The 13,998-nt window shown below is 37.0% G+C and overlaps 1 protein-coding gene across 3 annotated transcripts in view; it reads left to right on the forward strand.

Annotated features, from left to right (window-relative positions):
- LOC117409278 (tyrosine-protein kinase Fer) overlaps positions 1 to 13,998 on the forward strand; it is a 103,302-nt gene that overhangs the window by 20,114 nt on the left and 69,190 nt on the right. For 2 of the 3 annotated variants that reach the window (XM_058991640.1, XM_058991630.1), the window contains exons 4-9: positions 988 to 1,087; positions 6,441 to 6,461; positions 8,572 to 8,755; positions 11,046 to 11,183; positions 11,700 to 11,819; positions 13,731 to 13,853. In XM_058991640.1, coding sequence (XP_058847623.1) covers positions 988 to 1,087; positions 6,441 to 6,461; positions 8,572 to 8,755; positions 11,046 to 11,183; positions 11,700 to 11,819; positions 13,731 to 13,853 — 686 coding nt within the window. The remainder of the gene's footprint in view (positions 1 to 987; positions 1,088 to 6,440; positions 6,462 to 8,571; positions 8,756 to 11,045; positions 11,184 to 11,699; positions 11,820 to 13,730; positions 13,854 to 13,998) is intronic. The other variant, XM_058991644.1, reaches the window with a different exon arrangement.

The raw sequence follows: 13,998 nt of genomic DNA on the forward strand, positions 1-13,998 counted from the left end.
AAGCCCTGTTAAATAATTCCTGGCTTAACATTTTTGACCTGATCTGTTTCTCTTCATTGTTAAAGCTCATGACCCTAGACAATAACAATCTCCACAGTTACCCAGCACTGAACAAGAGAACATGCTTTATAACAAATCCAAGACACTAATATTTCTTACTTTTGGATATATCATATATCTTTATATTTGCGACCAAGTGTTTTACAAATACAGCAGCTATGTCAAGGTATGTAAAACTATGGATAGAATGTTTTCAGACTGCTCAAAAAAAGACATTTGTGCTGGTATTGTTATTTAGGAGGAAACTCTAATGATTATGAAGTGTCCCTTTTTAATAATAATAAAAAAAGATATGCATACAATCAGTTTTTATTAGAAAGTTAGTGCCATCTTATACATGAATTATTTTAAATACAAGTTACAGTTGACAATGAATAGGGTTTAGGAATTGATGAAGAATCTGATAGGTCTACAAGGACCAGATCCTTTTTACTTCCCTGCTGGGGGCTATAGTGGAGGCGTGAGTACCAGTATGATGACCCTTATGATAATTAATTAGACTTGTTTGTTAATCAGGAAAAAACTGTAATGAAATATCATAGAGCAGGGGTGCACAATTCCGGTCCTGGAGGGCCGGTGTCCCTCCTGGCTTTTGTTCCAACTGTGTTCTAAATTACTTAATTAGACCAATAATTGGTAATAATTGGTCCAATTAAGTAATTTAGGGCAAGGTTGGAACAAAAGCCAGGAGGGACACCGGCCCTCCAGGACCGGAATTGTGCACCCCTGTCATAGAGCATATATTAGTACCTACAGTGAAGAACCACTAGCAGCAGCAAGCACTTTTGTTTATGTAAGTATATACAGTAGCTGTAGGAAAATTCTGGCTTTGGAGGAATAATCATTCTGTAACATACAGTAACGTTAATGTTGAAAAACAAATAGCCTGTTTAATTTTAACACGTGTTTTTTTTTTTTTTTTTTTAGGTAACAAAAAACGAGCTGGAAAAATTAAAAGGCACTTACAGACAATTAACAAAAGATGCCAATTGTGCCAAAGAGAAGTATAAAGAAGCTATTATGAAAGGTATTGTATCAGTTTAAATACCATTTATATATATATATATATATATATATATATATATATACACAAACACAATTCTTAATGTGTGTGTTTGGGTAGATTTGTGGTTATGTCATCACACGTCTTTCATACTGTACCTTTAGCAGTCAAAATATATGTAATAGCCCCTTTGTGTTATTTCAAAACTCCCCCCCCCCCCCTTTTACATTTTGAGTGCTTACTTGGCTCGTCTGTTTCAATACAGCACAAATCAGTAATTGACCAGACCATTAACTTTGCTTAAGAAAACGACCTTTGGTAAACAATGTTGTTAATACCAGGCACTGGATAAGGTCAAGTCAGTACAATCCATCTGGAACTTTTCCAAGCCAAATTGTAATTGTCTGCATTCCAGGTGCCATAGTTTTTCCATTACGGGGAGCTTGTGTCTTTGAAGCTAGCATTTCCTTTGGTCAGTGTAAACGAAGTGAAGTGGACAGTTAGATCTGCTTATTATGGGTGGCTAAACAATGAAGAATAGGATAAACGTAGACCAATTAATTATGATTAATGACACAGTGGAGCACTGCAGCTGTAATGTGACCTGGTGCGTTCCATCATAATCCAGAGGTTTTACAGGTTCTGTTTTGATTTTTTTTTAAAAAGTATTTTACTGGAAATCTCCTGTCATTGAACTATACAGGATATCATTTCACATACCTAACAAACAGAAAATCATGTCAGCACTGGACATTGACGGTAATTAGCCTGCCGACTTATTAGTTTGAAAATGGGAGAACAAAGAGAATGGTTTTAAGTAAATACAGTGACTCTCAAAAGTATTCACCCCTCTTGGACTTTTCCACATTTTATTGTGTTACAACATGGAATCAAAATGGATTTAATTAGGAGTTTTGCCACTGATCAACACAAAAAAGTCCATAATGTCAAAGTGAAAAATAAAATCTACAAATTGTTCTAAATTAATTACAAATACAAAACAGAAAATAATTGATTGCATAAGTATTTACCCCCTTGAGTCAATATTTGGTAGAGGCACCTTTGGCAGCAATTATAGCCATGAGTATATTTGGATAAGTCTCTACTAGCTTTGCACATCTGGGCACTGCAATTTTTGCCCATTCTTCTTTGCAAAGTTGCTCAAGCTTCGTCAAGTTGGATGGGGACCTTTGGTGAACAGCAATTTTCAACTCTTTCCACATATTCTCAATTGGATTGAGGTCCGGGCTTTGACTGGGCCACTCCAGGACATTGACCTTTTTGTTTTTAAGCCACTCCAGTGTGGCTTTGGCTGTATGTTTGGGGTCATTGTCCTGCTGGAAGATGAATCTTCTCCCAAGTCCCAGGTCTCTTGCAGACTTCAGCAGGTTTTCCTCCAGGATTTCTCTGTACTTTGCTGCATCCATTTTGCCCTCTATCTTCACAAGCTTAGAGGGCAAAGCTTCCAGGCCCAGATGCAGAGAAGCATCTCCGTAGCATGATGCTGCCACCACCATGCTTCACGGTAGGGATGGTGTTCTCAGGATGATGTGCGGTGTTAGTCTTGCACCAAACATAGCGCTTAGTGTTGAGGCCAAAAAGCTCTATTTTGGTCTCATCAGACCATAGAATGTTCTTCCACTTGGTCTCAGAGTCTCCCACCTGCCTTCTGGCAAACTCTAACCAAGATTTGATGTGAGTTTTTTTCAACAATGGCTTTCTTTTTGCCACTCTCCCATAAAGGCCAGTTTTGTGAAGCACCCAAGCTATTGTTGCCATATGCACCGTCTCCTCCAGCTCAGCCATGGAAGACTGTAACTCCTTTAGAGTTGCCATAGGCCTCTTGGTGGCCTCCCTGACTAGTGCCCTTCTCGCCTGGATAGTTTTTGAGGACGGCCTGTTCTAGACAGATTCACAGTTGTGCCATATTCTCTCCATTTCTTAATAATGGACTTTACTGTGCTCCGGGGGATATTCAATGCCTTGGAAATGTTCTTATATCCTACCCCTGATTGGTGCTTTTGAAGAACCTTATTCCGGATTTGCTTTGAATGTTCCTTTGTCTTCATGATGTAGTTTTTGTTAGGAAATGTACTAACCAACTGTGGGACCTCCCAGAGACAGGTGTATTTAACCTGAAATCATGTGAAACACCTTAATTCCACACAGGTGGACTCCATTCAACTAATTATGTGACTTCTAAAGACAATTGCTTGCACCAGAGCTTATTTTAGGTGTGTCATAGCAAAGGGGGTGAATACTTACGCAATTAATTATTTTCTGTTTTATATTTGTAATTAATTTAGAACAATTTGTAGATTTTATTTTTCACTTTGACATTATGGACTTTTTTGTGTTGATCAGTGGCAAAAACTCCTAATTAAATCCATTTTGATTCCATGTTGTAACACAATAAAATGTGGAAAAGTCCAAGGGGGGTGAATACTTTTGAGAGCCACTGTATGCAATTGACACTTTACAAACAAACTGCTAAAGGGGAAACGCTTTGACAATGACATACCAAGGGCAGGGGGGATTAGCTGAGAGTACAGTGAATGTAGTTTAGTTTTTAACCAAAAAAGAACATAATATTCTGTTGTGCCTTCATTTAACATAATGATTGTGTCACAGTGAATCTCTGTGATTTGGTGTGATCCGGCGAGCACTGTCATGTTTGCTGTAAAGCTCCAGGCGCTGATGGAAATCAAGGCCATCCGACCATGGCCACAGATTGAGTTGAGCAGATGGCACAAGGCATAAGAATAGGTGGTTTTCTTGATTTTGTAACTTGGAAAAGTTCCATGTTTGATGTAGCAGATGAGAAAATTGTGGGCTAAGATCTTCTGAATGCCTTTTGGTATAAACATAATCTCCTTGGGAGGGCTCCTAGGTTACATACAGTTAGACCTAGTGTAGATTGTGTCTGTCAGATTCATATTATGATCTCCACATAGTGTAATATCCTCTCACATTATAAAACATTGAAGGTTTTTTCAAGTTATTTTTAGTACTACATGGTTAAATTATGCTGGAAAAAGTTTGAGAATTATGATCTTATAATTTAGACATAGAGAGTTCTATCAAAATGAAATTCTCCCAGTCGAGTTTAAGTTATGCTAAAAAAAACTCTTTCTAAAGCTATCGCATTGCTAGGTAGGTATGTACAGTGGTGTGCAGAAGTATTAACCCACTACCAATAATGTCACATTTTATTGAATTACAAATAATGTATACACAGTTTCTCAAACAAACTTTTTTTATTCAAAGCTGTAGTAGTTAAACTGAACACTGTTATATGAAGAGGAGGTTAAATGTCAGCAAAACTTGCAAAGAAAATGTACAAAATTAAATTTAGTGGTTGCATAAGTGTTCAGCCCTGTGGAAGGGTGGTGGGCAATTCACTGACACACGGGAGGCAGAAGGTTTATTTGCAACACCGCACTGGTGCCCAGTTTTATTATTTTCTTTGAGTTGGAGTTATTTTCTCCTTAGCCCGCAGAGGGCACTGTTGTCTGTGGCCTGAATACCGACAACGGTAGTCAGATCCACAGTAATACCAATACAGGTACAGTCCAATGCTTTCGCACTCACAGGTGCTCAAAAGAATAATGAAAACAAAAGGCGAAAGAAAAAGGGAAAATAAAAACACAGTAATAAAACTACAAAATAAAGGTGCTGTACTCGACAGCATTACCCCGACCGTCGCTATCCGTACGGCCTGGGTCTCCGTCCTATGCTCACCTATTCCCTCAACCTGCTCGTACTATTCGGGGTTCTGCCCAAGTTTTTCTCCTCTCCTAAAAATTCCTTTTTAATTATTTGGTGTGCTCGTTCTTCTCCGGCCGTGCTCCGGCAGCAGGGCTTCTCCCAGCTGGCTTGTTTTGTCTTAGAGGGGTAGGCTGAGGGAACACCAGAGCGTTATCTTATAGGGTGAGCAATCCCCAAAGACCTGCCTCTCAGCCACTCAGAGAGAGGGAAATCCAACACACCCTCTTCCTCCCCTCTCCATGTCACTACCATGACTGACAGGCGGATCTACGAGGCTGTTGCCCCCTTCCTGCAGTACCCTGCATGCGCCAGACAGCACAGACCTCCCCTGTTACAAGCCCCTTAAATCAGTACTTGGTAGAAGCACCTTTTGCAGCATTTACTGCTATGAGTCTTTTTGGATAGGTTACTAGCTTTGCACAGTAGGATGGTGACATTTTTGCCCATTCTTCACGGGACAATTGCTCCAGTTCTGATAAGTTTGTTGGGGATCGTCGATGGACTACAATCTTAAAGTCTCGCCATAAATTTTCGATTGGATTCAAGTCAGGACTTTGACTGGGCCACTCAAGAACACTAATTTTATTCTTGTTCAACCACTCCAGTGTGGCTTTGGCTTTTTCCACATGTCTGCAGTATCATCTACATGCTTTTTCGCAAACTCCATACGTGCTTTAAGATGAGGATTTTTGAGTAATGGCTTCTTTCTTGCCACCCGTCCATACAGGTCAGCTTTCTGTAGGGACTGGCTTATTGTTGATGTGTGAACACTGACTCCCAGATCTCTTTGCGGATCTCTCAAGGTCATTGTTGGCTTCAGAGTGACATCCCGAACTAGTTTCCTGCTTGTCTGGCTGCTCAGTTTTGGAGGGCGACCTGATCTGGGTAGTTTCTGGGTGGTATGATGCATCTTCCACTTCTTAATGATGGACTTCACTGTGTCTCTGTGCCTCTGTACCACTTTATCCCTGACTTGTTTCGAAAGCTCCTTGGTCTTCATGGTTGCTTTGTTGAATCACTATGTGAGTTGCAGCTTGAAAGTCTTTATATACCTGAGCGAAATTATCTACAAGTTAAACCACTTTGAGTACACACAGGCTGAAACCAAATCATTTGCAACTGAACTGATTTAGGGCTGCAGTAGCAAAGGTGTCGAATACTTATGCAACTGAGATTTAATCTGTTTTTCTGTGTAAATCTTACTTATTTATATTCTATATGCATTTTTAACTTTATCAATGTGGAGTAGTTTGTGTAGATTCTACATGTAAAGTCTAATTTGAAAGCGTTGTGGAGTACGCTCAGGTGCCAACAAAATGTGAAAACTTTGCAGGGTGGTGAATACTTCTGCAAACCACTGTACATTGCTACTTGCACCCCTGCTGTTACTTGTTACTGTTACAACCATTTTCATGTTGCTTTATTTAAGGTAACATTTTCAGTTTTAAAAAAACGTTAATTGTTTTTAATGTAAACAAAACATAATGGTTCTGCGTGGGTAACACACAAATATAATTATTTCTGCGTTAACTGCTTAGAACCATCACATGTCCTTAATTTTTTCTCCAAAATAATTAACATCCTTTGTCTGTTACTCTTAAATAAGCAGATGTACTTCTAAATGCTCCAGGTAAGTTTAATGTGATTGCCTGTGACCAGTTAATGTTGTTGTTGTTGTTTTTAGGGGGGGAAAAAGTAATATATGATTGTTGCATGTTTGTTACATATATGAATAGCCTTTTAATTCATAGTAATACAAACATTGTAAATTCATGTCTTTCTGCATGCATAACTTTTACTGACTTATTCTGGCATGTGTCATGCTTGTTTAAGTAAAGGCCTGTCACTAAAAATGATCAAACTTTAGCAGATTAACAATAACTTAAAACCGTACTAATCGGTGCAATCAATTTATGACAAATGATGTCGCATAGTAAAAAACAAACACTCTGCAATACCACAAATGCACACTTTGGTTCATATAAAAACATTTTGTGGTGCAACAGTGTTAAAGTTATTAAATGTTTAACGTTAGCTTAAAGACACAGAACCAAATTTCAATGAGGTATTCATTGATTTGTGTTGTAATTGTTGCTCTTTGTCTTTACCATGGCTGGATTTACTAATTCAGTTTCTGTGCTGACATTCATACATCACTATGCTTATAACAGCATTGATATGTTTGTTGAAAGTGGACATCCTGTTTATACGCTTAATAAGGACGATTGGAGCCTTGAGTGCAAGTAGTGTTATCTACAACTTTCAAAGTCTCGCGAGTTATTGTAGGCATAGAACACAAGTTTCATGTGTTGGTACTATTTACAGTATACATTGCTGAGTCACATTTAGAATCTGTTACTGTATATCCTGACGGAAACTTATTTTACAAGAAGTGAGACTTTTTGCCAATGGCTTTGATTGTGCTTATTGCATGGCCTGCTTGTGTACAAACTTTGAAAAACTTTGTAAGAAGTCTTTTGGGTCATTCCATGGAAATATAACATTTGTTACATTACTATAGCTATTCTATCTATTTAACACACACTTGTCTTTTGAAATACTAACTGGACAAACATCAATGTATGTGTATATATATATATATATATATATATATATATATATATATATATATGAATGTATTTGACCAATTAAAGCTTAGACATTTTACAAATGATGACTAGGTAATGCTGAAAGAAAACTGATTGAGTCTGGGCTAAAGAAGGGAGGTTTTACAGTCTTTTTGGTTTATATGAAACATATACTATATAACTACATGTAGTCATGGGGATCTCTCAAGCAGAGCTCAGACGTATTTTGAGTTGGTCATGTGATGTGGACTAATGTCCACTGGGAGACCACTAAGCACATTTCTCTGGAGATATGAGCAGGATTTGTATGCTGCTGTGCCTCAGTGAGATTGATTGATTGTTTTATAAAGAATGGGTAGTCCCATCACAGTGATTCTCATTCAAGTGCAGTGATAAACAGATGGCATTGTCTTATTAACCATAGTACACATTCTTAAATGCTGGGAAAAGTAGGTCATGCCAACTCAATCATATGACCAAATAAGCTGACTGTTTTTTTGGCAAGGACTATGTAAACATCATGGTTATGGAATACTGTATCCTGAAAAAATACTTTCTGCTGGAGGAGATCTGTATTAATGCCAGCAAAAGAAAACAACTCTTGCAGCCAAGCAACAGTGATCATAGTAAACTAAAATGTGAGTGAATGGAATTTAGTAACCCTAGTGGCCTTAAGACACAAGAGCAAGACATGTCATTGAAGAGCAAAGTCCCACATGCCTTCTCATGCTCCAGCAGCCTGGGAAATTTAAATGTTAGAACTTTTAAATGCTTTTCATTTTGCAACTATTTATATCTTTATTTTTTGTTTTCCCCAAAACAAAGCTTTCCATTCTAGTTGTAATAACTTCTAGAGAACTTTGAAAAAAGAGCAGTGTTATAATGAGGTGGGAACCGGGAAAGATTATAGTCTTTGGGGAATTTAATATGCAGTGTACTGAGCCCATGTCCATGATATATTATATGTAGTATGGAAAGCATACATGTAATACCTAAGTTTAAGAAATGCAAATGTGAGCAGGAAATTCAATTGGGCAAATATAGGTGTCCAGTATTACTGTATTAAAAAGAAAAAATATGTTTTTTTTTAAAGGGCATTTTTCAGATAAGTCTTGTTGATTCATGTCCTTTTCAAACTCTTTATTTTCACAGGCAAGGAACCTGAAAAGGCCAGAGACCGGTATGACAAGGCAACAATGAAACTCCACAATCTCCATAACCAATATGTGCTAGCAGTGAAGGGGGCCCAGCTGCACCAGGAGCGGTATTACGACGCTATTCTTCCTCAGCTACTGGACTCCTTGCAGAAGATGCAGGAAGAAATGATTAGAGCACTGTAAGATCAAAATGTCTCTCTCGTTTTATATGTAAGATATACACAATTGCATGTCTGTGTCTGTTCACAGTAAGTATGCATGGGTTTGCCATCCACTGCCGTACAAAATGTTCAGTTTATTTTCACACATTGCACAGATGCCTCATGTATTTGTGCGTGTTTTTGAAGTTTCCACTGTTACCAAAAGATATTAATTAAATTACTGTAAACACACAACTAAACTGATAGCGAGGATAGCAGCATCAGGGCAAAAGTGCAGCCTTATTTCTGTTCCATTTTTGCAGGAACACAAGAAATCTGTAGTTAACAGTGTATTCTTACTACAGTTTATGTAATATATATGTTTGCATGTTTACACTATTTTACAATGCATGCAAATAAAAACAAACTTGGTGTAAATCAGCATTCAGTCTTCCCACTTTCTATTTGTGTAATCTGCTTTGTCACTCAACAATTTGTATCAATACTAGGCTATATATTATAATCCCCAGGTATATAGCGGGTATGTCATTACTGTAGCTAGAGAACTGCTTATGAAATTACGAGGCTTGCTTAGTACATTTTTTTGCATGTTTTTGGGACATGGTTGTACATATTCTGATGTTGGATGTAGATGGCAATCTGTTCTTTCTTGATACTGATGGCTCTAATTTCTTAATAAATTCATGGCAGGGGATGTATGCCAATAACACAATCATATCGGAAAGCTTTCTCTACCATCTTAAACTGCAGACCAGTGCAGAATTTGTATAACTTCAGAACGCAAGCATGCGTTTGTCTCTGTTTAGTAAAACACTTCAGGTCATATTTTCAAAGCGTTCTCCGGTCTTTAATTAACGTGTATTGTTTTTTAAAAGATGAAAAATCAACAGTAATGTACAAAACTGAGAAACAGACAACCTGAAAGTGCTTAAAATACCTCCAATTATGTTACTTTGATGTTTTTTTACTTGTTTTGTAAAGCCAATAGGTTTTTGTCTCTTCAAAAAATACAAGTTAATTAAAGACTGGGGGAAACGCTTTGAAAATATGCCCCTTAGCTTAATAAACGGTATTATTGTTATTTGTTTATGAACAAAACGTTTTATAGCGTGCACGTGAAGGAGCCAATATAAGTCAAATTTTACAAATATCAAACTGCATTTAAGTCATACCCCTTGAGCCTATTTTAATATGTGGGTGGGTTTCAGCAGGCCCTGGTCACCTGTTCATCCCCTCATGAGTTTTTGAAAATGAAACAATTCAACTCATAAACTGTTCTTATATTAAGTTTCACCTTATAATCCAAATACTAACGGACAGATTTCCTTATTGTATCAGTCACTGACTATTAGAAAGTTCCTTGTCACAGAGAGGGACAGTTCTGCTTTTATATAGGGAGGTTTAATTTAATGGCCCTGTCTTGTCGCACCACAGTAATGTAAAACAAAGCAGTGAATCACCAACATGCATTTTAATATTCTTTTTACAGCAGATCCTTTATATTTTCAAATCACAAGGGGAGAGCAGCAGCACAATCAAATCATACATGCAGCTACACATTCAGACTGCTACCAGTCATTTTATTTAGCATGTTTTGTTTTCAGTTTCAGTTTGAAAATGTCACTGTTCCCCCTTTGACACGCAACAAATGTATAGTAACATTCAGATATGTTCACACAAGTTTCAATATTTGGATATTTTTAAATGTGCGACTTAAGAATTCTTATCATAATATGAATATGTTGTAAAATTTAAATTGTTTACAGTACACAATATTATGTATACTGGTCATAATTACGAATTTAGACTAGGTAAACCATGTTCATTGAAATACATGTTACTGTGTGATTAAGACTGAGTACAGTGTGGTCCAGTGGTTAATGTCCAGGACTTGTAACCAAAAGGTCACCGGTTCAAATCCCACCTCTGCTACTGACTGACTCACTGTGTGACCCTGAGCAAGTCACTTAACCTCCTTGTGCTATTGTTAAATCAATGTCCTATTGCAAAGGTGCGCAATCAAATTTATCACGGGCCGCATATCCTAATGTGTAATCTGAGTTTAACCCTTATTTTAATAATCTTAACCCTTAACTACAATATATATATATATATATATATATATATATATATATATATATATATGGCAGTTTCCCTTAGGATTACTGCTAATTTTATTTCTAAATAGTGTACAGCAGAGGGCACTCAAGGGCTTTGTAAAAATAGAAATGATGGTTCTAGTGCTAATTTCTATTGTTGGACTATACCTTTGTCATGTTTTATCATTCTTTATTTTTCTTTCTTTCAGGAAAGGAATTTTGGAAGAATATAGCCAGATCACCAGTTTTGTAACAGATGAAATAGTTAAGCTTCATGCAGACATACACACCTCTCTAGAACAGATTGACCCTTCTTCAGAGTATGACAATTTTATTGAAGTTCACAGGTGAGTTGCTTCACTTAAATGATGAAATAATTATTAACAGCCACAAAGGATTACTGTAACACTGTAATGGATTGAAACACATACACCTGTAGGAGACTTGGTAGTGTACTATAAATGATGTGATTATTGAGTGTGTAGCACTGATGACAGTAGCACTTTCCGTTGCCAGTGAGATAAGATTTAATAAATGGCTTTCTACTGTTTTCAACTTTTTTTGATAGTTTTGATCATTTTTGGCAGGAGTGTGTGTTTGCACTAGTTTTACTAATACTTCTCGCCTCTTGCGCTTTGTATACCTTTATCACACTGCTTTAAGAGACTGTGTTAATAAGCACAGCAGTGCAACTTAATTTAGAATGACATGCCTAAACATGTAAAAATACAAATATGTTTGTTCCAAAAAAGAAAGAAAAAACATAACAATAAGATAAGTTTATTTACATTCAGTAGACTGGATCAAGAAAAAAGCCTATAGTTTGTATACATAGCAAACACTTTTTTTTTTTTTTTAAACAGATCACCCGAAGTTAAGGAACCAAGTGTGGAATTTGATGTTTCTCTGTTGGAAGAAGCCGAAAACCTTCACGCAAATGAGATCTTGTGGAACAATTTAACAACTGATAGTTTACAAGCAATGTAAGTTTACAATATTAAGTTAACATTCCATTGCAAAATGTTCTACTAGTTTTCAGAGCCATTGTGCTGAACTTCATTATTCAAGTGGCCCATAGGTACTGGCAGACCTGTGTCTTGGGGTGTAGCCTGCATTACTTAGCAATATGTTATCTAAGTCTGCAATTGTGTGCCCAGTGATGCATGTTGGTAATGCATACTGTGCTGTCATTATTCTGTACAATCTTTTCAAATCTGTAAGGTTGTCAGAAAGAGTGGGAGATACAGCAATTTTTTTAATCCAAAATACATTTTTATAGCATGTGTGTGAGAGTAATGGCAAATTAACAAATGCAGAACAAATTCAATATCATAGCAGTGATTATTTAAAATGTACACATTTTGTAGTTTGTTTTTGACACTTAAACTAAAACTAAGAAGGTCTGATAAACTATAATACTTGTAGAGGAACAGGTGTTTGACAAAATAAATGAAAATACCGGAGAGACTTTGTTTTATTCAAATTCAACCCCCGACGTACATTTTGTATCTCTCTGTTTCAAGTCATGATGGGGATTATAACAGATCTATCATGGGGCTGAGTTGGCAGGTAAAAAGAGAGAAAAAAAATCCCTGTACGAATTGGAGGTGGTAGCCATCAGGACAATTTAAAAATCATGCAGTCATGTCGAATCATGCTTCCCATGATGGCACCCAATATCTGTATACCAGAGGCATGCACAGGAATTCAATTTTAGCTTATTGTGCATAGGAATTCGATGTTTGCAAATTAAAAACAGCATCTTATAGTATGTAGAGAATGCTGCATTTAAAGAAGGCACTACATTTCCTTCTTGGTCCAGGTCCATCAAATTTGTTGTTCTTTTTCAAAATAATACAACAAAACTGCAGTGCTAGCAGCATTTTGAAAACATTTGCTCCACGGTCCTGAACACAGTTCAGGATAAGTACAGTACAGTAATGTTACCGTTAAAAAAAAAAAAAAAAAAAAAAAAAAAGAAAAAACAATGAATAAATGAATACATAGGCTACGCAAAATGCTGGAATGACCAGGTTTCTGGATAGGAACAGAGAACGAGATGATAACCGAACTGACCTCGGGTCACAACCAGAACGGGCTTGGTATTTGATGTATGCTATACAGTCACTGTTGCAGTAGGCATTTTACAGAATTGAAAAATTACGTTTTAATAGTGCCTAAAAATACAAAAATAAAACCTATCTAAAACTAATAAGCCATTAAGTTCATTCATTAGTTGCAACCCAGATTACACCTATTGTGAGCAAGAGCTTGTATTACAATCGGTGTCATCGGGAGACACATCCACAGCATACACTGCTGCATGTGAAACCAGGCAGAATGTAGCCGCAGCTACTGTTTGTAAAAATTAGCTAGAGGGGAACTCTTGGGTGCTATTACCTGAACAGAGAGAACGACAAAACTGATTCTGGAACTGCAGCCAAAGATGTAAACAGTGCCACCAAACCGGGATAGGTCAGAGTTGCCCAAAGCAGTTCATAATTCCGATGAAGTACTGAATGTTATTTCAGGTAATCCGGGAAGATATGAAACAACACAGTAAGGTCCAATACATCTTACAGGTGTTTTTATAACTTCTATACAGGAGACATGATACTGGCTGTTTAAGGTATGTCAGCTGGGACACGCTTACATATCTGTCAGCTAGAGTGGTGAGCAGTACATGTAAAACTGCTATTGGCACTTCTGCAAAATTCAAGCACTGTGATAACTGACCCCCAGTTTGCCCCTGCTATATTATGGCATGTATTTCTAATTAGTCTCCATTGGACGTATATGGGAAAGGGAGAAAATAAAAAGATTTAAAAAAAAAAAAAAAAAACATCTTGTGTAGATGGTTTGTTAATGCTGAAATGTTCTATATTTTTTGATAGGTTGAAAACAGCAACAGATGACCTAGCCCAAACTCAACAGACACTACTTAACAAAGAAGAACTGATGCATGACTTAGAAAGGAAAATTGAAGAATCTGCCAAATCGTGTGAAAGTAAATCCGAGTATGTATCATGCAAAATGGGTTTGTGTATCATTTCACTTCAGTGGCTCAGAAAGTTAAGCAGCCTGGGGTTTTATGTTTTTGAATTAACATGACCATGTGGACTTCATTTAATACATGTTGTTTTGCTATCTAGTGGTGGTCTG

The sequence above is a fragment of the Acipenser ruthenus genome, chromosome 2, assembly GCF_902713425.1.
Source record: "Acipenser ruthenus chromosome 2, fAciRut3.2 maternal haplotype, whole genome shotgun sequence".
In the NCBI taxonomy this organism is placed as follows: Eukaryota; Metazoa; Chordata; class Actinopteri; order Acipenseriformes; family Acipenseridae; genus Acipenser; species Acipenser ruthenus.